General features: G+C 40.8%; 1 protein-coding gene across 1 annotated transcript in view; it reads right to left on the bottom strand.

The window, feature by feature from the left end:
• Nucleotides 1–25,388, bottom strand: part of CCDC102B (coiled-coil domain containing 102B) — a 316,005-nt gene that overhangs the window by 98,123 nt on the left and 192,494 nt on the right. Inside the window, exon 6 of the mRNA XM_073329434.1 lies at nucleotides 11,915–12,085. Within this exon, the coding sequence (XP_073185535.1) occupies nucleotides 11,915–12,085 (171 nt within the window). The remainder of the gene's footprint in view (nucleotides 1–11,914; nucleotides 12,086–25,388) is intronic.

The following is a 25,388-nucleotide window of genomic DNA, read 5'->3' as shown; positions in this document are numbered from 1 at the left end:
TATGAAGATATTGAACAAAACCGGCCCCAGTTGACAATGACCATATAACTTACAAATGGTTAAGAGTAAAGAAGGCATTACGGAGCAATCTTCAGTTACCCCCACCAAAAATATAGAGAAAAGAAAAGGAGAAGAAAAAATAGCCTGTATGACATTGAGATTTAAGTAAGGATAGCCTCCTCAACATTTAAAGTTCTGATGAACATCTGATGAAGTGAGCTGTAGCTCACGAAAGCTCATGCTCAAATAAATTGGTTAGTCTCTAAGGTGCCACAAGTACTCCTTTTCTTTTTGCGAATACAGACTAACACGGCTGTTCCTCTGAAACCCAACATTTAAAGTGTTCTCCACAGCAGTGTTCAGGGCTTCAGTGTGCAGGTGTGAAACTTACTGGACTACAATTACATCTGAGAGGTAAACAAGAACACAGGATGGATGCTTTAGAATATCTTCCCTTCATAAAATGGCTCTTCATCCCAAAGGATTTCAAAACTAGATAGGTATGCAAAACTGACACATAGCCATCTCTGGGATGAAGAATAGCACAACTATGCTGCACAACAATATGGGGAAAAGAAGGGAAAATCTTGAGGACAAATTCCCATTTTTACAAAAGTGCCACAGGACCTGAATGTCGACAGAAAGCATCCAAGTCTTAAGTTAAAAGATAGACCCAACTTCCTTTTCCTTCCCACCACTTACTTCCTTCATCACCTCTCCACAAATCTGCCTAACAGTTCCTAGTCAGATTTATCCTGCTCTCCAAATTTGTATGCAAGGTGTGTGGGTGCATTTGGGCGAGGGAAAGCAAAAGTTCCCTCCAGATGAAGAGTTTCTGGTGGTTTGAGTTAATAAGACTTTTAGTGAAAGTTATGAATATTTGCATAAGGCATTGTATGCTGAATATATCAAACAGCCAGTGCTTAATTTTTGCCCGGGCTTGCCAGAGCTGAGCCTTGGCACTTGTAAGCTTGGCAGTTCATAGATCCAGCACCTCTAGGCTTGCTGCATCAGTTATGAATGTAAAATAATTGCTTGAGCCCCAGCACCATTCATTATAAATTAAGCACTGCAAACAACACATTGTGTCTGCAGGTTCTCTGTATTATTTCCCATAAATTTGCATTCACTTTGGAACAGAAATGTCATACCTGTGGAGAATCTCGCTACCTACCATAACAATAAGTTTACCATCACAAAAGCCACAAAAAATGAGCCTTGTTAGCATAGTCCCTAAGAAATAATAAACCATATCACATCCAGATGGCTCAGTCACACTAAAGGAGTAAAGAGAATAAAGCTCAGTAAAAAACAGAGTAATTAAGAGCAGGGCAGATACACACACTATCTTTCCTATTCATGACCTCTGAAATCCCTGAAGTTATAGAATGAATTTCTCAGCAGTTACAGATAAATGGGTGAAAGCTCACTTCTACGTTATTTATGTATGGAGCATATGTCTTAATTCCTTAATAAATCTATTCTGCAGCTGCAAAGAAAAGGAGAGCTGGATCCTATATTTTCAGGAAGATGTCTGTAGAATTGCACACGTTTATACTGGCCTATAAGAGGGTGGGGCTCTCTCCCCTTGCACTCCCTTTAGCAAACAGTCCTTACACACTCCCATAGCCAGTTCAACACTACATGTCTTATTTACAACATGCTATCAGTGCTAGTTTCCCACAACATAAGACTTTTTACCTTCTCCCCCCAAAACCACCTGAGAAACTATCATGTCCCTGAACTCCTAGCCTTCCTATCTCTCTTTTAATTTCTTCCAGCTGTGAGATGAATCACCTTGTTAATTGTTTAAACATCCAATCCTTAACCAATTATCTCCTCAATTTGGGCCATGTGGGGATGTTTGCAAAGTACACAGAGTGATGAGTCAAGCTTAGACTACCCATACTCTTTCACAGGGCCACAATGACACAAGTCTAAGAAAGAAATTAATTTAAGAACAGGGAAAAAGCCAAGGCATCCTGAACAGTCTAAGAGTTAGAGAGGCAGAACCTGAGGAAGTGTAAATTGTCAAAGCTTCACTGATTTCAATGTGCCCATGCTAATTTATACCAGTTGAGGATCATCCCCGGAGTCTTAAATGAAACTCCCCTTTCTTGAAATTAAAAGAAAGATTAGAGAAGCAGAACTTGTCATTCTTCAAAGAATTTGAAAAGGGTATTTCTAGGATAATATAAATCTTCATGACAAGCTATTACTATATCTAGCAGTAGTTTTAGTTTAATTAGTAATTATTTGTTTAATGAATTATTTTGCAGTACTTTCTGTGTGCATGCACTTTTCTTTCAGTTATATAGATGTTCATCTCTTGCTTTCATAATCTCTGTATTTTTGAGGACATAGTTTTCCACATTTTATGGTATATATTTTGGTAATGTTTTCTTATTTTGTATCTGTTCTTCATGACCATACTTAAGAAAGGAGGGAAGCAATTTAATGGTAATGCCCTTTAAAATATGTTCCGTTTTTAAAATCAGTAAACAACCATAAACACTAGATCTAAACAAAAACATTATTTGATGCTACCATGATTTGTTAAATTGTCCCATAAAGTTTGACCCTTGAGTGATTCTGTATGATAACCATTTATATCATTAATATTGCCACTGTTAGACAACTGCTGCAACACATCTTATATAAAGTATGTCATGTAAGGTTATCAATACAAAAATTACAATCTATCAAATATAATTATCCTGTTTGTATGTGTCATAAATATAAAGGGAAGGGTAAACCCCTTTGAAATCCCTCCTGGCCAGGGGAAAGCTCCTCTCACCTGTAAAGGGTTAAGAAGCTAAAGGTAACCTCGCTGGCACCTGACCAAAATGACCAATGAGGAGACAAGATACTTTCAAAAGCTGGGAGGAGGGAGAGAAACAAAGGGTCTGTGTCTGTTGGTATGCTGGTCTTTGTTGGGGATAGACCAGGAATGGAGTCTTAGAACTTTTAGTAAGTAATCTAGCTAGGTATGTGTTAGATTATGATTTCTTTAAATGGCTGAGAAAAGAATTGTGCTGAATAGAATAACTATTTCTGTCTGTGTATCCTTTTTGTAACTTAAGGTTTTGCCTAGAGGGGTTCTCTATGTTTTTGAATCTAATTACCCTGTAAGATATCTACCATCCTGATTTTACAGGGGGGATTTCTTTATTTCTATTTACTTCTATTTTTATTAAAAGTCTTCTTGTAAGAAAACTGAATGCTTTTTCATTGTTCTCAGATCCAAGGGTTTGGGTCTGTGGTCACCTATGCAAATTGGTGAGGCTTTTTATCCAACATTTCCCAGGAAAGGGGGGGTGCAAGTGTTAGGAGGATTGTTCATTGTTCTTAAGATCCAAGGGTCTGGATCTGTAGTCACCTAGGCAAATTGGTGAGGCTTTTTACCAAACCTTGTCCAGGAAGTGGGGTACAAGGTTTTGGGAAGTATTTTGGGGGGAAGGACGTGTCCAAACAGCTCTTCCCCAGTAACCAGTATTAGTTTGGTGGTGGTAGCGGCCAGTCGAAGGACAACGGGTGGAATATTTTGTACCTTGGGGAAGTTTTGACCTAAGTTGGTAAAGATAAGCTTAGGAGGTTTTTCATGCAGGTCCCCACATCTGTACCCTAGAGTTCAGAGTGGGGGAGGAACCTTGACAGTATGCATATATCATCTTTGTGTCTAAAGTTATGAATATTGACTATACACCAGTATTTCAAATGTGTTTGCTCCTGGGGTAACAGCCACAAGGTAGTTTACATCCAGCACATTATGAATGGACCATTCAAGTTGATGGCACATTAAAGAACACTTAACTCTCACAATAGGCTATAGAAGAAGCTCCTCCCCGCCTTGTGAGCCTTCTTATGGATACCATAGGCAGATTATGGGAAATGGCTGCTCCTATGAGTCATCAAGCCATGTAAATGCCTGTGACTTGCTCATGTGCTCCTGGACTCCATCCTGTCCTTCCATTTTTCACAAACTAAGGCTGAGATCTTTTTTTGGGACAGTGAAATTCCCTCTACATTGGAGAACATATAAAAGACCCTGGACGCATCTCCTTTTTTACTCTTTCCTGCTCTGACCTCTAGACTTACACTGAAAGGAACATACTGACTATGGACTGAGGACCTTCTAATCTTTTGGAAATTACCAGAAACTTTACAAGCCAGCAGTCTGTAATATCACTGCTACAAACATGATCCAAGAACTCTGCAATGATTGTATGTATCCGATTTCTTTGACCAGTTTATCTCCTTTCTCTTACAAATAGACCTTTAGATATTAAAAAAAATTGGCAAAATGTGATTATTGGGCATGATCTGAGTTATATACTGACCTTGCTATGTGGCTCATCTCTTGAGATTAGAGGACCCCTTCTGTGATGAAATTGGTTTTCAGTAATCACTCATCATAGAGTCCAGTGTCTGGGTGGTGAAGCAAGGGCTGGAACGCCTAAGGAGACTTTGACTTCTTGTTAACCAGTGAAGTAAGACAGAAGTTTACTTTTGTTACTGGCTTGGTATATCTTATGCTAGAATAATCACCACTTTGGGGTGAGTCTGCCCAGGGGTTTGTCCTGAACCCACTGAGGCACGGTCACACCTTGATGTGGTGGCTTCCATGTCTGCAGGTGCCTAGCTATTACTATACTACTATATTAGCCTCTTCCATTATAAAGAATCCCAAAATAATTTATAAATGTAACTAACTGATTAGTCTGTCAGATCTTCAAGACAAGGATTGTGTGTGAGAGTCAGATAGTGTTTAGTTATATAGCATATTTTGGTACTACTGGAATACAAGTCATAAACAAAGCTATCGAAACTATAGAGATCGATCACTTCATGTTGACGCACCATGGAAGTACAGTCACCTCCTCAGTGGAAAATGAATAGCAAGGGAGGAAAGGAAGAAGAGTGAAGACTGACCTGAAACTGCAGCAGGAATTAGTTCGGCAGAATGTAAATACCCAGTTTGGAATTAGGCCAGGATACAACAGGCCAAATTCTGCCTTTGGTTATATCTATATAATCCCACTAAAATCAACGTCAGTATTTGGCTCAAGTTGGTTAAATCCCTAGTGCAAGGAGACTTAATGACAGTGGTCAGGACTTTGGTTTTGTGCCTCTCCCAAAGAAAGATTAATGTACTTTCGCCATCAAAACAATCTCAACATTATCTTGAAATAGCTGACTCCTGGAGAAATGTTTCCATTTTTCTAAATTCTAAGAAACTCAAGTTGCCACAATAAGTGGCTGAGGATACTGCCTGCCAGACAAAAACAACATTCATCATATCACATCTGAAACACAACATACTTGTGATTGACTCACAGTGCTAAAAAAATACTGGGTGAGACTTAAACACCTGCGCCAAAGTCCACTGAAAGATGCGCGCCACTGGTTCACTTCAGATACACCAGTTTAATTCCCACATCAGTCAAGACCATGCATCCAACTCCCCCTTCTCCAGGGCATCAAACACAGCCTACCTGTGATCACTTTTAGGGCCCTCATGGCTTAACCCAATCCTATCTGCCTGTTATTAAGTCCATGTCACTGTCAGTGGAGACTAATCAAACACAGTGTATGGAACTATGTTTAATTGTTTTAAAATTAATCTTCCACCAGTTCCCTTATTCCCTATCATTATTTTTTAAAAACCCCTAGCTCTTATATAGCATGTCTAATCAGAAAACCACAAGATGCTCATGTATCATTATTCCCATTTTACAGGTGGGGAAACAGAGGCACAGAGCAGTGAAATGACTTGTCCAAAGTCACAGAGGAGGCCACCAGGGAGTAGAACCCAGGTTTCTGAGGCCTAGTCTAATGCTTTATCCACTAGGCAACGCTGTCCTGCGTAGTCTGAAATATCTTACCATTAAGACATGTTTTATGATATTTATCCAAAAATTTAATTTGGTTAATTTATTTAATCACTCTCAGTATTACTGTGCTTCCCAGGACCATCCTTTCTTGGTGTTTTCATCTTAAATCCTAGCCATTGTTTATATTCCCCCCTTTAGAAGGCTAATTGCTCAATGGACAGAAGTGGGTAAGCAAGGCAAATTTAATTTGAGGGAAGGGAGGTGACACACTTTTCATGGAAAAATTGGTAAAACCAGGCATAATTTCCTGCATTTTAGAGGCTCTTAGATGAAGACTTTAGATTAAAGAGAGCCATCCAACCACAACACAAAAACAATAAAGAAACAAGAACCACACACAAACAACTAAGCTACTATTTGGAATGCTAAAGTAACTAATCAGTGAAAAAATTGTCCCACTAGGACACCACCTGTGTTCTAAAAATGCTTAACCTGAAAACTCACTCATATATTACACACACACACACACGCAAAATATTTTTAAAAATGTATGATAGAAAATTGGAATGCTTGTTTACTGCCCTCAAATTTGGTCACTGGCAAAGATTACAAATCTCTTCCTTCCTCCCCCCACATCACCTTCTGTCATGATTTTGTTATTTGCTCTGGGAAGTGGTACCTCTAAAAGGTGTTAAAGTGATATGTGGCATTATTTCCTGAGGAATAAAAGACATATTAGTTTTTATTCCAAGAATAGCAATTATGTTTATTTAGGGGGAAATACTGACGGTTTGTTATGCTGACAGTATAAAGCTAGGCATACATATGCTGATCAATTTGTATTAGCTCTTTGCTAAGGTCAGACCGTGTGCTTGGAGCTGTATTTGATAATAAAGAAGGCATGGTCCCTGCCCAAAGAAGTTCATAGCTGAGAGGCCCAAACATACAAGGTACTGAAAGCCCTCAATTTCCATTGTTTTAGCAGTCTCAGGCCCTAAATTATGAGCTCACAATATAAACACAACATCCTCGTATGTTTCCCTCCCTTTTATTGAATGTAACTCATCACTTCCTTTGCTTAAGCATAGGCAAACGTGCATTTTTTGTCCCTTGCAGTAAGGGGATGGCCTCAAAGAATATCTGAGTATATGTAGAGCTGGATAAATAATTCTAAAAATTTATTTGTTAAATGATTTATTCCAAAAAAGACAGACATGTTAAATCATTTTCATTAATATTCAGTCTGCTCTAGATGGAAATCAACAGCAAGACAAAAGGACCTTCCTTCTTCTTAGCAGATGTCTCCTTCTGTTGACCAGTTTTAGGGCTTGAATTGAGATTTGGATGTAATTTATTTCAATCTTCCGTGTCCTGGTCACACAGAAGTATGCATTTAATCTGCAAGTACATTTTAAGGTATGGAAGAAAAGTATCTTCTTGCATTACTGCTTCTAATTATATTAAGAAAATTAATAGTTCTTATTTCTGCCACAATTCTGCATGTTTTTCTCCCGTGTTGTGAATAATAAAAACTTGTGTTTTATAGATGACATGGTCTTGTTTCATCATTGCATCTGGTGCAAACTCAGTTCTGTCTGGAAAATTAGGCCGGTAATAGGGGAGGGGAACTGAAACCTTCTGGCTCTGCTTTCTGGCCTGATTCAGGTGATACCCATTGTTTTCTACATTTACGTTATGTCTACACTGCAATTAGACACCCACACTGGCCTGTGCCAGCTGACTCAGGCTTGCAGGGCTCCAGCTAAGGGGCTGTTTAATTGCAGTGTAGATGTTTGGGCTCAGGGTGCAGCCCAAGCTCTGGGACATTACAGCCTGAGCCCAAATGTCTATACCACAATTAAACAGCCCCTTAGCCTGAGCCCAAGTCAATTGGCATGTGCCAGCTACAGGTGTCTAACTGCAGTTTAGACATACCCAATATATCCCTATTTCCGTCCTATACAATTATTTGCTACAAATCAAATGTAATTTGTAATGGTGCCTGAAACCTTCTTGTTTGTTTCTGAAAGTTTGGACATCTTCAGTTTTGACTTCACCCTACTGATTACAGTCAAATAATTTGGCCATGCAGCAGGGAAGGATCTCTTGGAACCTTTATTGCACCTATAAAATTTTCTAAATCCCTGGAGGTGGGAAAGAAGAACAGATTGTTCCGAGATTGAGAGGCTACATTGGCAATGTTTCCTTTTTGAAAGGATTAGTATGTGCTAGAGAGACCTTTGGTGCTACTGCATTTAGCTGTTCTTCTGCACGGTATGCTTTGTTAGATTTCCTTAGCCTTTTTCAGTACATGATCAATGTGTTATATAGAAAGATGTGTGTGACATGGGACCAGGATGGTGTCTGCTCTTTATTGGCACAAGTGACAAAACTTTTAAATCTGGCAGGCTTACACTGCTCAACTACTTTTATAGACAGCCCAGTGCATTCACGTGCTGTATTATACCCTAACCACTTATTGAAAAGAATGAGAGGAAATAGTGGGAAGAATGATAATAATATTCCCTCCATAGACACTTCTGCCAAAAAAAAACCAAAAACTTGCTTCCGATCATTCTAGTGGGCTTGTCACAGAATACTCCTCAGCACAATATAGTACTGTAGCTGCTACAAGCTAGAATAATCACTCAAATACCGTTAGGCAAACCAGTAAAGAGTTTATAATCACCTCTGTAAAGACATTATTTTTTTTTTCTGAAGGCCCATATTGGTTTAACAAATCGTCCTAAGTACAACATAAAATAATGAGTAAATTTGGCAGCAGCTCAGGTTGCTGCATTAATATATATAAATTAGATTTTTGGAGTCTTAAATGCAATGTCTAGTACGTTTTCAGATATCCTTTCAAAATCTGTTACAATATGCTTCCGCTATAAATGAACTCAATGCATGAGCAAAAAATAACGTAGATCATAAAATATACAAAAACCCAGCAGAGTCAGAGAGAATGAGAACTTTCCATTTTCATGTGGGCTCAAGAATAGGAATAATCGTGTTGAACATTTCACCCTGAATACACTGATAATTTCCTGCCAATGGAGCACAGGAAACAACAAACTGTTTTTGAGGTTGGTTAAAGACATTTTGCCTATTGTGTCACAAACACAATTCTTTTGAGTGCTGAATGCAGCAGTGTATTAATCTAAATCTGAGTTTTAGGAATAACAGAAGGAACCTAAATGCTAATATAATCTTCTTCAGACAGCACTTAACTAAATAAAATCTTCATGCTTTTGCTAAATCATTGTTAAGCTGCTGCATTAGGAGAGAAAACATAAGTAACTGGAAATCTGATAATTTCCCTAAAAATACAGCAAATATTCTTGTCCTCTTAAACAAGAAGATATTAAATAATAATAAAAATATTACATTTATGATTACCACAAACAGTATTTCACTAAGATCAGCTCTCTAGACATTAGGGGAGCTCCTATATCCTACACAGTATGAGTGGTTCCTTAACATGCTTCTTGGTATCACTTGCTTGGCAACATTGTTAGTTCCAGCATACTGCTGGCAAGGATTATTTTCTTTGTTCAGCTGATAAACCTGAACAAAACTAACTATAGCTCCCAATTATAAAGTACAACTGCTAGAGAAGGCTCTATGCGTTACAATGGTGAACTGGGTGAGGGACTGACACCAAGGAAATAGAAATCTCCCATTTCTTCAAAGAACAGGTTTAAGATGGGTGGCTGCGGTGCAAGTTTCCTATAAGGCACCCACCAACCTGTACATTTTGTGAGGCCACTTTTAGAGTAAAAAGTTAGGCAGTTTTGTTGTCATGACTGTTCTCTGCTTACTTAACCCCTCTGTTGTCACTTCTAATAGGAGCACCAATTAGCTTTAACTAGGAGTGTGTGATTGTTATACCCTGTCTAACAGGAACTGGGCTGATATCAATTAATTTCAAATAATCAGCTAACCTGTCAGATGGCAGTGATGTCTGTGTTCCTAGTATCGACAGATCATGAGTGAAAGTTTTCATGTGCTACTACCAAATTCCTAAACATCCAGTCCCCAACAGGATTTATTTTATTTATAAAGATATTTTCTTGGACTCGTCATTTTACCAGCTTTGTTTTTCCTCACTTCCCCCTCTCCTAGTCTGTCAATGATTGGCTCTGAAATCAAACAGAGACTGGATCGGTGGGCTGCAGCCACTAATGCAAAAGTAACTCTTCTAACTTAAGGGCATGAGAGGTGCCTTACTGTATTGGGTGTCTGCAACGATCAAAAGCAAAGTAATAAACTAAGAGTCCAATTCTGCAGACACCTGTTAATGGACATAGTACTTATCCTACGATCCTGACTAATAACAGCAAGATTGAAAGACAACTGGGCATAGAATACATATCTTAACAAAAAAAGTTGGATTATCAAATATTGTATCAAAATCTGGCCAGCCACCATCCTGACTGTGCACAAAGCTGTGAACTGGGGAATCTTATATACACTTGCGTGGCACTTGCTATGCCAAAGGTATTATTTCCTCATTTTCAATTACCATCAAATTGATTCTTTCTAGGTGTCTCAAGCTGAGCATCTAAAAATTGATTCACCCAAATCACTAGTCACTTCTGAAAATACAGGTCCTCTCTCTATATATATGGCTAGGATTATCTAGAAAGGCTACTACATGGAAGAAATAGGAAATTCCACTACTAAGTGTGAGGAACCGGCCTTCAGGCAGTATCACTATATCACATGGGTGCAAATGGAAGACTTTCTTTCCTGCTTAATGAGCTTCAAATGGTGGCTGAAGATTCATTTTTCTCCATCACAAAACATTCAGGGAGAATAGGCACATCTACACTATGATAAAAAAACCGCAACAGGGAATCTCAGAGCTTGGGTCAGCTAACTCAAACTCACAGGGCTCAGGCCGCTGGTCTAAAAATTGCAGTGTCGACATTCAGGCTCAGGCTGGAGCCCAGGCTCTAAGACCCTCCCCACTTGCAGAGTCTTACAGCCCAGGGTCTCTCCCAAGTCCAAACACCTACATTGCAATTGTATAGCCTGCAGCCCAAGTTCCATGAGGCCAAGTCAGCTGACCCAGGTCAGCCATGACCCAGCCATGCTGCGGGTCTTTTATTTCAGCATCAATGTACCCAACGTGAGCAGGGAAATTATGTCACTTCAGCAGTGCAAGATACCTCTGTACCATAAACCAATTGTAATCATCACTTTTCTCAGGTAAGGGATCCCCTTTTCCAGGCTAGTGGGGAAAAAAATCTTGAAGCCAAGTTATTTTCAGAATGAAAAAGTGGTTAGATTTTTTTTTTAAAACTGAAAGGTAATCAGGGCAAGGAGGAAAGCACATGTGGTGATGGTTGAAGTTTTTTTGGGATGGGAGGGAGAGGATGAAACAAGTCTAAATAACAGCCCCTGAAATGGATATTTTGCAGCAAGCATACAATTAACCATCAGCAATGATCTTGAATCTAAAGTAGTCTAAGATGTTTAAGGGTAATTGATAATGAAAAGGATTAACCTGGGTTTTGTACCCAATAGAAGGTGTTGGGCAAAAGCAGCAGAATTTTGTGCTGTTGTGATTTAAAATAATCTGTACTCATAGGAATGTTGAAAAATTAGTCGATGAACTCCTTTTATATGTATATATTACACACACACACACATTTTGTCCAAATTGTCTAATAACATCCTAATTGGCATATTCAGTAGAAAGATAAATTGGGGGGTTATTAGATTTATAGAGACATATAAAATCTTCAGAAATAATCTTATATTGGCAGGACAATGGATAAAGGGACTAAAGAAGTCAAATTCCATGTCTAATGTCAAAGATTGCAGTCCTAGAAGCATAAATAAACACATAACTCCTCAACATAGGTGAGAGGTTTTTTGCAGGAGTGGTGGGTGAAATTCTGTGGCCTGCTTTGTGCATGAGGTCAGACTAGATGATCATAATGGTCCCTTCTGACCTAAATATCTATGAATCTATGAATATATAAATGCATTTACAGTATACCCTTGAATATGTGAATAAACTGGAAGTGACAGATCAGATTCTTTTAACAAATTAAAAGTTTCAATACCTTATCCTCTGCCTGGTTTTGCCCTCTTTTTAGGTCTTCCACACGACTTCTCAGCTTCTTAACCTCAGCCTCGTGTTGTTCCACTCTCTTGTTTGCATGCATCAGTTCCGCCACTTTATCATGAAACTGCTTGTTTAGCTTGTGGTGTGCATGCTGCAGATCAATGAGCTCCTTTTAAATAAAAACAATACCATTCAGATACTGAAACACATCTGGGGACTGAAACAGCTTAGAAATCTTCTTAAAGGAAGTTTTCTATCAGGGAGCCTGCGTTGGCTGTTGAAAGTCTTGCTTATCAAAAAAACTGGTTAAGTATATTCCAGTTAATATTTATTTTAACAAGAACAATTCTGCATTTTCAGGTGAACTTAAAGTGTAGGACCTATTCACATCACTTCACAAAAACTATAGGGAGGGCAGATCTTCAGATGGTGTAAATTGTCTTTATATCACCACTGACACCAATGGAGCTATAAAAATATACACCAGCTGAGAATCTGGCCCAGGGTTTTTTATCACAGCATTGCAACTGTAACATGCTGCCACTGAGGAAGAAAATAGTCCCTTCAGTAGAGAGCTGTGAGAAATGTCAGGGCTGTCTGTGACTGTCTGAGGAGAATTGCTGTGGAAAATTACATGACATTTTATCAAAAGACAGAGGTTGTTACAGTTAAACTGGTGAAGCTTCCAATCCATTTATCAAAGCCCTTTCAGTTCTTATTTCAAGGTAGATGAAACAAATATTAAAATAAAGTTAATCTGTTTCTGGAACATTTTAAAAAGTAAAATAAATCTGTTCATACCTGTTTTCTCTTGCCAACTCTTAAATTAAATACACATTTTCATAACTAGTTAACCTCTATCCTCTGTGCTAAAGTATTAATCATTTGGTCAAAAATCTTAAGAGTGAAAACGAAAGTGATAGCAGAGAGATGCAACTAGAAATAAAAAGTTTGTGTAGTCAAGACAAAATGTTTTACATTTGAAAGTAGCAGTGAGTATAAGAGCTACCTTGTTTGGAATAAGAAACTTGATTATAAAGAGATTATTGTTATTTTTACTAATTTGTATTGTGGTAGTGTCTGAAGTCCCCAGCCCCATTGTGCTAGGCACAATACAAACACAAAAGAAAGACAGTCCCTACCCTGGACACCTTATAATTTAAGTAGAAGTACATTGCAGCCTAAGTAAATTGTGAAGAAATTTGAAACATCAACTGAAACTCAGGACACTAGCTGGCATCTATCTGAGTGTCTTTGATTTGATCATCTATACTGAACATTTAGAGCTTCTGGTTTTTTGGTGTTTATTAATTTCATTTTTGAGGTTAATCGGGGCTTTTGAGGGCTTTCTCTTCATATACATTGTAATGAGTAATGTATATTGTATAAATTGCTCATTACACTCATATATACTGTAATAAGTAATCTTTTGATAACGTTCCCTAGTGTGTTTTAATGTAGTACTGTCTCAAACAGTACTACATTAAAAGAAAAAGAGGCCACTAAGGGGGGATATGATAGAGGTCTATAAAATCATGAGTGGTACAGAGAAAGTAAATAAGGAAGTGTTATTTACTCCTTCTCATAATACAAGAACAAGGGGCCACCAAATGAAATTAACAGGTAGCAGGTTTAAAACAAACAGAAGAAAGTATTTTTTTCAAGCAATGCACTGCCAACCTCTGGAACTCCTTGCCAGAGGGTGTTGTGAAGGCCAATACTATAACGGGATTCAAAAGGGAGCTAAATAGATTCATGGAAGACAGGTCGATCAATGGCTATTAGCCAAGATGGGCAGGAATGGTGTCCCTAGCCTCCGTTTGCCAGAAGCTGGTATTGGGTGACAAGGCATGGAACACTTGATGATAACCTGTCTGTTCATTCCCTTTGGGGCACCTGCCATTGGCCACTGTCAGACGACAGGATGCTGGGCTTGATGGACCTTTGGTCTGACCCAGTATGGCCATTCTTATGTTCTTATGCACCAGGTAACCTTTGGTGCACACTAGCAGGGTCTACATGGACCAATTAATGTGCAACACATTAGTGTACTTCAGAAATCATAACCTCATGGTTTTCATTAATGTTCCCTATAGACAAGCCCTTAGATACAAGTAAGCACTTTCTGTGTTTTTCTGGCATTTATTGGATAAATGCCCATTTCTTTTTTTTCTTTCTTTTTAAACTTATCTTATTGGGGGTGCTATATTGGTGTTTATTGGTAAAAACAGAAAATCAGAAGTCCTATGAATATTTCAATGTAATTAGCATTTATAGTTTTTTTAAAAAAGTCCACAAGCCCTAAGCATCTGCTTCAACTATTATACTCTCCTGCCTCCCTGGTTCCCAGTTTATTCCTGTAAGAGTAAGGCCTGGTCTACACTACACAGTTAGGTGGACACATGGCAGCTTACATCAACCTAGCTGTGGATGTGTCTTCACTTAATTTGGCTCTTGCTGACATAAGTGCCTCGCTGTGCAGATTTAATAACACCAGCTTCATGAGTGGTGTAGAGTCATGGTTGATATACTTAGGTCAATGCAGTGAATGTGTAGACACTGCATTACTTATGTCATCCATTACTGTCCTCCAGCAGCTGTCCCACATTGCCCCATACTGACCGCCCTACTCATTATTGTGAATTCAGCTGTCCATTATTGTGAATTCAGCCTTTTCCCTCTGACACCTTTTAAAGCCCATCAAAAGCCACAATTGGTGTACATATACCTGAAATGGAAATGACTGTTCTTTCCCCTTCATGAGTTCTGTTCCTTTAATGTATTAAGTTTTAAATCTTTTTTTTTCAAATTGCCTGGTTCATGTTAAAGATTATTTTGGTCCAAAAAATAGAATTTTATTCTGTCAATGCGGCTCTGATTTTGATGTCCCTGTGCTGGAGGGCTAGGGCAAGTTCGGCATGTAGATCCAGGAATGTGGCCTTGCACATCTGAAAGTTCTGCACCCACTGCTCTTCATCCCAAGCCTGCATGACAATATGATCCCACCAGTCCATGGTTGTTTCTTAGGCCCCGAACTGGTGCTCCATCATCTCTAGTTGCTCTGTGAATGCCACCAACAACCCTGAATTGTTTCTTTCCACAGCACTCTAGCCTCCAAGGCATCCTCACGTTCCCCACAGCTCCTCTTGTGGCTCTGCAAATACGGCAGGATTATGCAGCCTGCGCTTGTAATGCCCATGGTAATAGTGCAGGGCTCCGCAGGCTCCCAGCTTCTGTTAGAGGTGGTGGCCACCAAGGAGAGACACGTGGGTTTGTGGGGATGCTAGCAAGTAGGTGCCAGGTTAGCCTATCCTTATTCAGACTCGTTGTGGTGCCAGAGATGAAAAGGCATCTTTTTTAAGTACGGGAATCCACTCACACAGACAGCAGGACTCCAAGATCAGCTATGTCATATTCTTGATTAAAATATACCATTTCTGAGGTTGGTGACTAGTATTATTGCTTTCCTAGAGCCCCACAAAATATGTCTGTTCTCAGGGCATGAATGTTACAGTTGATTTCTAGGAGTCCTTTAGTGGCATGTACAATCAGCTGCTGTTTCTGTTTGGTGTTTTACACAGTTGCCTTCATTTTTACCTCAGATATCTAAAACCACTGGTTTCTAACTTTGTGTGCAGATGTAACTGGAAGCCATCCAAAGTCTGAGCTGTAGATAAAAGGCCAAACAGCTAGTGACTAGAATGCAATATAAGGAGGTAATGATCAAATAAAGGTTCTTGTTGTTTTGTTCACTAAACTTCTTCCAATGAACCCTGAATGTTAAAAAATACAAAGCAATGTCAGATAATGCTTTTAAGAAGCTACTTTCTTTCCATTGCTCTCAAAACCTTTATTTTTCCATTTCCCTCCCCAAAAATGTGAAAACGTAATTCTCACTGGCTAAAATGGTATAACTGAGGTATCAGCTATAGTGATTTAAAACCATCAATCTTGTTCTGTAGACAAACACAAAGTGACTTGAGGATACTGACCAGTTGAGATAGTCCACTGTGCAAAAGCAGAACAAGTATCAGTATATTTTAGTAGACTTTGAATGTTATAAGATCTTAAATAGTCACAAGATAGATTGGATGATCCAAGCACCAATCTCAGAAAGCCAACACTTCCCAACGGAGTGGCTGAGAATGAATGTACTCTTGCCTAAACAGGTTCTTTTCCCACATTTTCCACTGCAATCCTGAAGCAGCCAGCTACACATAGGCAAGTATTTCACTTGTGTCTAAGGCATGCTGTCCACCAGGCATTTGGGGAACAGTTGGTGTTGTAAAGAGGCCAAAGGGAAAGATGTTTTATTGGCTGTGATAGTATCTTACCCCCTTTTTATGAGAGGGGCCTCTGAGAAAAAGAGATGGGGAACAGGTAGTTGTCATGGAGTGGAAGTGGAATTTGTATCCATACTGGATTATTTCTAACATCCACTAAAAAAAGGTGGGTGGGGCAATCCTTAAACGGGAGAAGGGTTTTCTTTCCCTGGATGGTCCAGACAAAGCTTCTCCACCCCAGAGAGGGTGTATGAGAGACCCTAGCAAGTGCTCACTCTTGCCCACCCACTAGGATTGCTATGCATTGTATCTCCTCATTTGTGTGACGCTTCTAAAGCCTCAGCAAGCTGGTTCCTTACTTAGCCTCTCTGGCATATTTCCTGGGCCCTGACTCTCAGTCTGATACCCCTCCTCAGAAATGGGGCTCCTCAGCCCACCTGCAATAAGCCCTACCACCAGCACTGACCCCCTATATATTCCAGTTACTTGAACATAGCTGTCTCTACCCAGAAGGTGTGAAGCTTCTGGTTTATAGTTCAGCTTTCTCGGGGCAAAAAGCAGTTGTGAAGCAGTTAACACACACTCATACACAGATTCTAACACCTTTATGTTTAATCATACCATGCACGAGTGTACAAATCATACAAAACAATAAATACTAAAGGCATGTCCCTCCCTCACTGTTTCAAGGCATTCCTTGGCTGAGGTCTAAGTCCCTTGGGTTGTCCAGAATCCTGGGGCCCACCTGGCTCTGAAAAGCTATTAGAAACTCCTGCCCCATAAGGCTGCTAGATGGCATGTGACCTCTTCCTCCTGGAGCTTCTTACCCAGTTTCTGTGAACTTTCTTTCTTTCTCCTGCCCCATGCTGCATCTACCTGTCTGGGTCCCCTATTCCTATATGTTCCTTGGTTTAAACCCCTCCTGGTCACTGGTCTCGTTCTGTTCCTGGCAAGTTTCCACTACTCCTACATTCCTCCCACCTTTCCGAGGAGTCAGCTAAATTGGTTTTCTAAGGGCAGCTCACCTGAATAGGGTCATTGAGGCCTAAGCACCTTCTCTTGTATCTCTGTGGTTCGTATCTTTTTCTGGGTTTATTAGTATAGGGGTGGATCCACATACATATATACATTCATGACATGGCAGTTTTTTATAATACAATATCACCATATCAATCAGATTTCAGAAATTTTACAGACATAGCTCCAGTGGAGAGGATGGTAGGAGGGCAGCATTCTTTTGGCTTCATTACAGTTGTCCCCTCCTCTACCAGCAGATAATTGTGGTAAATAACTTTTTTATTATTATAATTTATTCTCTTTTTGCCCCTTTCCATTCTGACTAACTTTGGACCAAATTCTGACCTCTATAACAGTTGTGAGGTTACTCCAGCTTTACACTGGGGTAACTTAAATCTGGCTCTTTAATAAATGCACTGTATTACTTTCACAAGACTGATGTGGTGAGCACAAGGTTTATTCATGCACAAGAAATTGTGATTTTTGAAAATAAAAGCACCTAACTTTAGAAGTTGGAACTGGGCATGAATAAAGTCAGCATCAAAACAGCCAACTACAGCTTTGTAGTAGTAACAATGGAAACAGAAAGAAAGGAAAAAGGCATGAGCAGAGGTTGAATAAATCTGCCAAAAGGTTACCTGAGAAATAATTGCTGGAGTTTGGGAGCTTTTTTAAAAAAAAGTCTTTTGAGCAACCTCTACCCCATTATAATTATAGGCACTCCATCTACAGTTATAATAATCTACAGTTATAATCAATATGATTGGGCTATTTTTCAAAGAGAATCTGGTTTGCACACAAATAATAATACATGGTATGACAATGGCTATAGAAGAACTACACTTCTATAACTGGGTCTGGCTTGATTACACCATACTGATAGCCTTGTTACACTTCAGCTGGGTTCAACAGGGGACTTGGGCAAGAAAAGTTATTCTGACATGGAAACAAGTTGATTAAAGTACAATAGGTGTGGACACTATAAGCAAATCTATTTATCTGAAAGTTAGTTGAAGACATCAACCATGGTTCAAAAAGAAGCACCGAGCAGGAAAATGCACAACAAGAGTACATGATGTTTTAAAGAAAGAAGTGGAATAAATTGGGTACCATCTCCAAGTTCACCCTAATCTTATTGAAGCTGTCATCCCAGCAAAGAATAGTAGAATACACAGAGAGCACAGCATTTAACAAATTCACACACTAAGCAAAAAGGCAAAATGTGTGTGTCATAAATATAAAGGGAAGGCTAACCACCTTTAAATCCCTCCTGGCCAGAGGAAAAAAAACCCTTTCACCTGTAAAGGGTTGAGAAGCTAAAGATAACCTCGCTGTCACCTGACCAAAATGACCAATGAGGAGACAAGGTACTTTCAAAGCTGGGGGTTGGGGGGAACAAAGGGTTCTCTCTGCCTGTGTTTTTTTTTTTCTTTTGCCGGGACCAGAGCAGGAATGCAGGTTAGAACTCCTGTAAAGGGTTAATATGCAATCTAGTTAGATATGTGTTAGATTCTGTTTTGTTTAAATGGCTGATCAAATAAGTTGTGGTGAATGGAATGTATATTCCTGTTTTTGAGTATTTTTGTAACTTAAGGTTTTGCCTTGAGGGATTCTCTATGTTTTGAATCTGATTACCCTGTAAAGTATTTACCATCCTGATTTTACAGAGGTGATTCTTTTATTTTTTCTTCAATTAAAATTCTTCTTTTACGAACCTGATTGCTTTTTCATTGTTCTTAAGATCCAAGGGTTTGGGTCTATGTTCACCGATGCAAATTGGTGAAGATTTTTATCAAGCCTTCCCCAGGAAAGGTGATGTAGGGCTTGGGGGGATTTTGGGGGAAAAGACGTTTCCAAGTGGGCTCTTTCCTGGTTATATTTGTTAGATGCTTGGTGGTGGCAGCAAAAAAAGTCCAGGGACAAAAGGAAAAATAGTTTGTACCTTGGGGAAGTTTTAACCTAAGCTAGTAAAAATAAGCTTAGGGGGTTTCTCATGCAGGTCCCCTCATCTGTATCCTAGAGTTCAGAGTGGGGAAGGAACCTTGACAGTGTGTTTTGCTGCAAGTGGCAAAAAATTCAGGACATAAGAAAATTCCCTTTAGAAGGAACAGTCAATTATATCATGGCCTTCCCTCTGCCATATTTCTCTACCCCAAGGAACATGCCCAGTTCTCTTGGAAAAATCAGGAATAGTTTGAACTCACTTAAATTTGCCTAAACCCTGGTGCAAAAAACTGAACATATTGTTCCATCTCAGGCTTAACCCGTTATGACTAGAGAGAAATAATTACTCTGCTTGTTTTACATATGGTATTCCTGGTAAAGCAACCCACTATATTCTTTGTCTTTCTCATATTCTCCCCTTCTTGGGTGGTATTACCTTAACGGTATTCTTAAATAACAGTGTATATACGTCATCATTCATTCCCATGTAAAACACTCTACATTTATAAGATACCCTTTTTGCCCACTTTATTTTACTAATATCACATTGTATCTTTAAAACTAGCTTTCACAGTATTTCCTATCACTTCATTAGAACACTCTCTACTTCATCCCCCAACTGGTCAATAATAATAAATTTAAAAACAGCCACAACCACCATCAGCACCACTTAGTATGGGACCCAGAAGAATTCAAGCAGCACATCAACACTTCTTCCCACTTGATATTTAACCATCATAATCTATGCACTTTTAATCCAATTTAATCCAATTCTGTATACATGTGTACTAGTAAAATCTCATTTATATCGCTCTAATTTCCCCAGTGACAGTGACTTGTTGAAACCCCACTCCATTTCCTTTATCTACTCTAAGCTAGATATCATATCAAAGAAAGATGTATTGGATTTTGTTTTGTCTTGATGAAACCAACTGTATGCATTCACACATGCCTCACCTCAACTTTCCCCTAGAATCTAAATAATTTCAAAATGACAGTTTTATTAGTTATCTTAGCAATTTATCAGACACTGAAGGTAAATGCTATTGTTTGTAATTCTCTATCAGTTTTATTTAGGGTTGTGCATTCAGAATGTGCAGAGACCTGAACATAGCAGATTAGCCCAGTATTTGTGTTTACATTTTTCATCATCTTTTCTAATGCCCCAAGGAGAACATTATACCAGGAAATCTAAAATAAGCAGAGATCTGGTTTTCAGCATATTTCTACCATTTATGAACAGAAATGCTTTAAGACTAGAATTTGTTTTACCTCACTTCCATAAATGGCTCCCTCAGGTCCTAAAAACCCCTTAGGAAGTATACCTCCATTTGTATCCTTTTGTGTAGACTGTACAAACACTTCTAATTTCTGTACATCTTCAAAAAGATACAATAACGTTTGCCTGTAAAAGTGTTCTGAGACCTTCCTGACTGCCCCATGAATAAAATTAACTACTGTGATTCCTGTACTACTATACCTATTCCCTTGTGTACCTTAAGGTAAACTTCATCAGATCCTACTTATTTGAATAAAACATTAAGATATCTAGGTAATCTTTATTGTGTTACTTTCTGAACAGCCTTGTGACTTCCCTCCCACCCTCGCAAACTATAAATATAGAAGTAATGTTATATTTCCAGAGACTATTGTAAGGCCTTGTCTACACTATGAAATTAGGTCAAATTTATAGAAGTCGGTTTTGTAGAAAGCATTTTTATACAGTCGATTGTGTGTGTCCCCACACAAATGCACTAAGTGCAGGTAGTCGGCGGAGTGCGTCCACAGTACCGAGGCAACCGTCGACTTCTGGAGTGTTGCACTGTGGGTAGCTATCCCACAGTTCCCACACTCCATGCTGCCCATTTGAATTCTGGGTAGAAATCCCAATGCCTTATGGGGCTAAAACATTGTTGCGGGTGGTTCTGGGTACATATCGTCAGGCCCCCCTTTCCTCCCTCCCTCCGTGAAAGCAACGGCAGGCAATCATTTCGTGCCTTTTTTCCTGGGTTACCCGTGCGGACGCCATAACATGGCAAGTATGGAGCCTGCTCAGCTAACTGTCACCGTATGTCTCCTGAGTGCTGGCAGACGCGGTACTGCACTGCTACACAGCAGCAGCTTATTGCCTTTTGGCAGCAGACAGTGCAGTATGACTAGTAGCTGTCATCGACGTATTCCAGGGTGCTCTTTTAACCGAGCTTGATGAGGTCGGGGCGCCTGGGGAAACATGGGAGTGACTCAGCCAGGTCATTACTCTTTTAAGTTTCGTCTCATGGCGACTCAGTGCTACTGGCAGTCCTACTGCACCGTCTTTTAATGAGCAGCCAGGAGATGACGATGGCCAGCAGTCATACTGCACTGTCTTCTGCCGAGCACCCAGGAGATGACGACGGCTAGTGGTCGTACTGCACAGTCTGCTGCCAGCAAGATGTATAAAGACAGATGAAGTGGATCAAAACAAGAAATAGACCAGATTTGTTTTGTATTCATTTTCTCCCCCTCCCTCCATGAAATCAATGGCCTGCTAAACCCAGTTTTGAGTTCTATCCTTGAGGGGGCCATTCTGTTTCTCGCAAAGCCACCCCCTTTGTTGATTTTAATTCCCTGTGAGCCAACCCTGTAAGACATGTTGTTGGTTGCCCCTCCCTCCGTCAGAGCAACGGCAAACAATCATTTTCCTGCCTTTTCCCTGGATTGCCTGAGCAGGAGCAGACTCCATAGCACAGCAAGCATGGAACCCGTTCAGCTCACCGCAGCAGTTATGACCATTGTAAACACCTCGCGCATTATTGTGCAGTTTATGTAGAACCAGCACCTGAAAAACTAGGCAAGGAAGTAACGGAAGCGCGGTGATGAGGACATGAACACCCTTTTCTCTAAAACTGCGTTCCCCCGCAATTTGGAGATCATGGTGTTAATGGGGAAGGCTCATGCCCTGGAACACCAATTCTGGGCCGGGGAAACAAGCACAGACTGGTGGGACCACATAGTGTTGCAGGTCTGGATGATTCCCAGTGGCTCCAAAACTTTCGCATGTGTAAGGACACTTTCATGGAACTTTGTGACTTGCTTTCCCCTGCCCTGAAGCACAAGAATACCAAGATGAGAGCAGCCCTCACAGTTCACAAGCGAGTGGCAACAGCCCTGTGGAAGCTTGCAATGCCAGACAGCTACCAATCAGTTGGTAATCAATTTGGAGTGGGCAAATCTACTCTGGGGGGTTGCTGTGATGCAAGTAACCAGTGCAATCATTGAGCTGTTTCTATCAAAGGTAGTGACTCTGGGAAATATGCAGGTCATACTAGATAGCTTTGCTGCAATGGGATTCCCTAACTGTGGTGGGGCTATAGATGGAATGCATATCCCTATCTTGGGTCCGGACCACCAGGGCAGCCAGTACATAAACCACAAGGGGTACTTTTCATTGGTGCTGCAAGCACTGGTAGATCACAAGGGCCGTTTCACCAACATCAACGTGGGATGGTTGGGAAAGGTTCATGACGCTCACGTCTTCAGAAACTCTGGTCTGTTTAAATGGGCTGCCGGAAGGGATTTACTTCCCAGACCAGAAAATAACTGTTGGGGATGTTGAAATGCCTATAATTATCCTTGGGGACCCAGTCTACCCCTTAATGCCCTGGCTCCTGAAGCCGTACACAGGCACCCTGGACAGTAGTAAGGAGCTGTTCAACTATAGGCTGAGCAAGTGCAGAATGGTGGTAGAGTATGCATTTGGACATTTAAAGGGTCGCTGGTGCAGTTTACTGACTCGCTCAGACCTCAGCAAAACCAATATTCCCATTGTTATTGCAGCTTGCTGTGTGCTCCACAATCTCTGTGAGAGTAAGGGGGGGACGTTTATGGTGGGGTGGAAGGTTGATGCAAATCGCCTGGCCACTGAATACGCACAGCCAGACAACAGGGCGGTTAGAAGAGCACAGAAGGGCGCGGTGCGCATCAGAGAAGCTTTGAAAACCAGTTTCATGACTGCCCAGGGTACTGTGTGACACTTTTGTTTGTTTCTCCTTGATGAACCCCCCCACCCTTTGGTTGACTCTAATTCCCTATAAGCCACCCGCCCTCCCGCCTTTGATCACAACTTGCTTGCAAAGAAATAAAGTCACTATCTTTTAAAAAACATTATTCTTTATTAATTGATTACAAAAATAGGGAGATAACTCACAAGGTAGCCCAGGTGGGGTTGGGGAGGAGGGTAGGAGGGAAGGAAAAGGCCACTTTAAAACTTGTTGAATGACAGCCTTCTGTTGCTTGGGCTGTCCACTGGGGTGGAGTAGTTGGGTGCCTGGAGCCTCCCCCCTCTGCGTTCTTGGGTGTCTGGGTGAGAAGGCAATGGAACTTGGGAAGGAGGGAGGGTGGTTAAGCAGGAGCTGCAGCGGCTGCTGTTCATGAACCTCCACCAGACGCTGAATCACGTCCATTTGATCCTGCAGTAACCCCAGCGTTGCCTCATGCCTCCTCTGATCTTCCTGCCACCACCTCTCCTCACATTCATCGGCCACTGTCCTGTACTCTGCTATTGGGTCCCTCCACACAGCTCTGTTAGTGCCGGATGACTGCATGAGCTCAGAGAACATTTCATCGCACGTGCATTTTTTTCGCCGCCTTATCTGAGATAGCCTTTGGGACGGAGGAGGGAGGCTTGAAACATTTGCAGCTGCTGGAGGAAAAAAAGGGAGTGAAGTATTTAAAAAAATACATTTTACAGAACAATGGCTATACTCTTTCACGGTAAACAATACTATTCACATTACATAGCACATGTGATTTTGGTACAAGGTTGCATTTTGCATCTTATATTGAGTGCCTGCGGCTTTGGTGTTAGAGATCACACACGCAGTGCCAGGCAACAGAATTCAGCTTGCAGGCAGCCATGGTAAGCAAAACTTTCGGTTTCTGCAACCTTCATAACAGCAGCACCCTCCTTTCCCATACCAAGCAAAGCCCGTTGAGTTGGCCATTTAGTGCTGCGGTTTTCCTGTTAACGTGCAGCAGCAGAAACCAAACTAACCCCCTCCCCCCATCCAATTCTCTGGGATGATCGCTTTTCCTCTCCCCCACCACCTGGCTGGTATCAGGGAAGATTCCTGCTAGCCAAACACGAATAGCTCAGCGCCAGTGCCCCCCACGTGGCTAACTGCAGGGAGGATTTCTTTTCAGCCACAGGCAAACAGCCCAGTAGCAATGGGCACCTCTGAATATTCTCTTAATTAAATTCCCCTATTTCAACCAGGTTACCATGAACGATATCACTCTCCTGAGGATAACACAGAAAGATAAAGAACGGATGTTGCTTCAATGCCAGAAAACACCAGGACCATATGCTGCCACGCTTTCTCATGCAATGATACCAGATTACTTGCTACTAGCATGGTGTGGTAAAGTGTCCTACCATGGAGGACAGAATAAGGCTGCTCTCCCCAGAAATCTTCTGCAAAGGCTTTTAGAGTACCTCCAGGAGAGCTTCATGGAGATACTGGAGGATTTCCACGCCATCCCCAGACACATTAACAGACTTTTCCAGTAGCAGTACTGGCCATGAATTCATCCCAAGTCCTCAGGGCTACTTAATCATTAAAAAAATGCTTGCTTTTATAACATGTATTATATTTAAAAAGGTACACTCACCAGAGGTCCCTTCTCCAGCTTCGTTGGGTTGGGAGGGTATTTCAGTCAGTGTGATAAAAAGATCCTGGCTGTTGGGGAGAACGGTGTGCTGTGTGCTCTCCCCATGCTCATCGTCGTCCTCCTCATCTTCCCCATCTGCAAAATCCTCAGGCATGGCAGAGAGTACCCCATCATCGGAGTCCACGGACAGGGGTGGGGTAGTGGTGGCGCCCCACCCCAACCCCCCCCAGAATTGCATGCAGCTCAGCATAGAAGTGGCATGTCTGGGACTCTGTCCCGGAGCATCCGTTTGATTCTTTGGTTTTCTGGTACGCTTGTCTGAGCTCCTTAAGTTTCACACAGCACTGTGTTGCGTCCCTGATGTAGCCTCTGTCCCTCTGAGATTTTTTTAAAATGTTTTGGCATTTTGCCTTTTGGAACGTAGTTCTGATAGCATGGATTCCCCTCCCCATACAGCGATCAGATCCAGTACCTCCCGTTCGGTCCATGCTGGAGCTCTTTTTCGATTCTGGGACTTCATGGTTACCTCTGCTGATGAGCTCTGCATGGTCACCTCTGCTGATGAGCTTGCCTGGCCAA

This window comes from Lepidochelys kempii, chromosome 2, assembly GCF_965140265.1.
Source record: "Lepidochelys kempii isolate rLepKem1 chromosome 2, rLepKem1.hap2, whole genome shotgun sequence".
Taxonomy (NCBI): domain Eukaryota; kingdom Metazoa; phylum Chordata; order Testudines; family Cheloniidae; genus Lepidochelys; species Lepidochelys kempii.
Note: the sequence above shows the minus strand (reverse complement) of the source record. Positions and strands in the feature narration are given on the sequence as shown.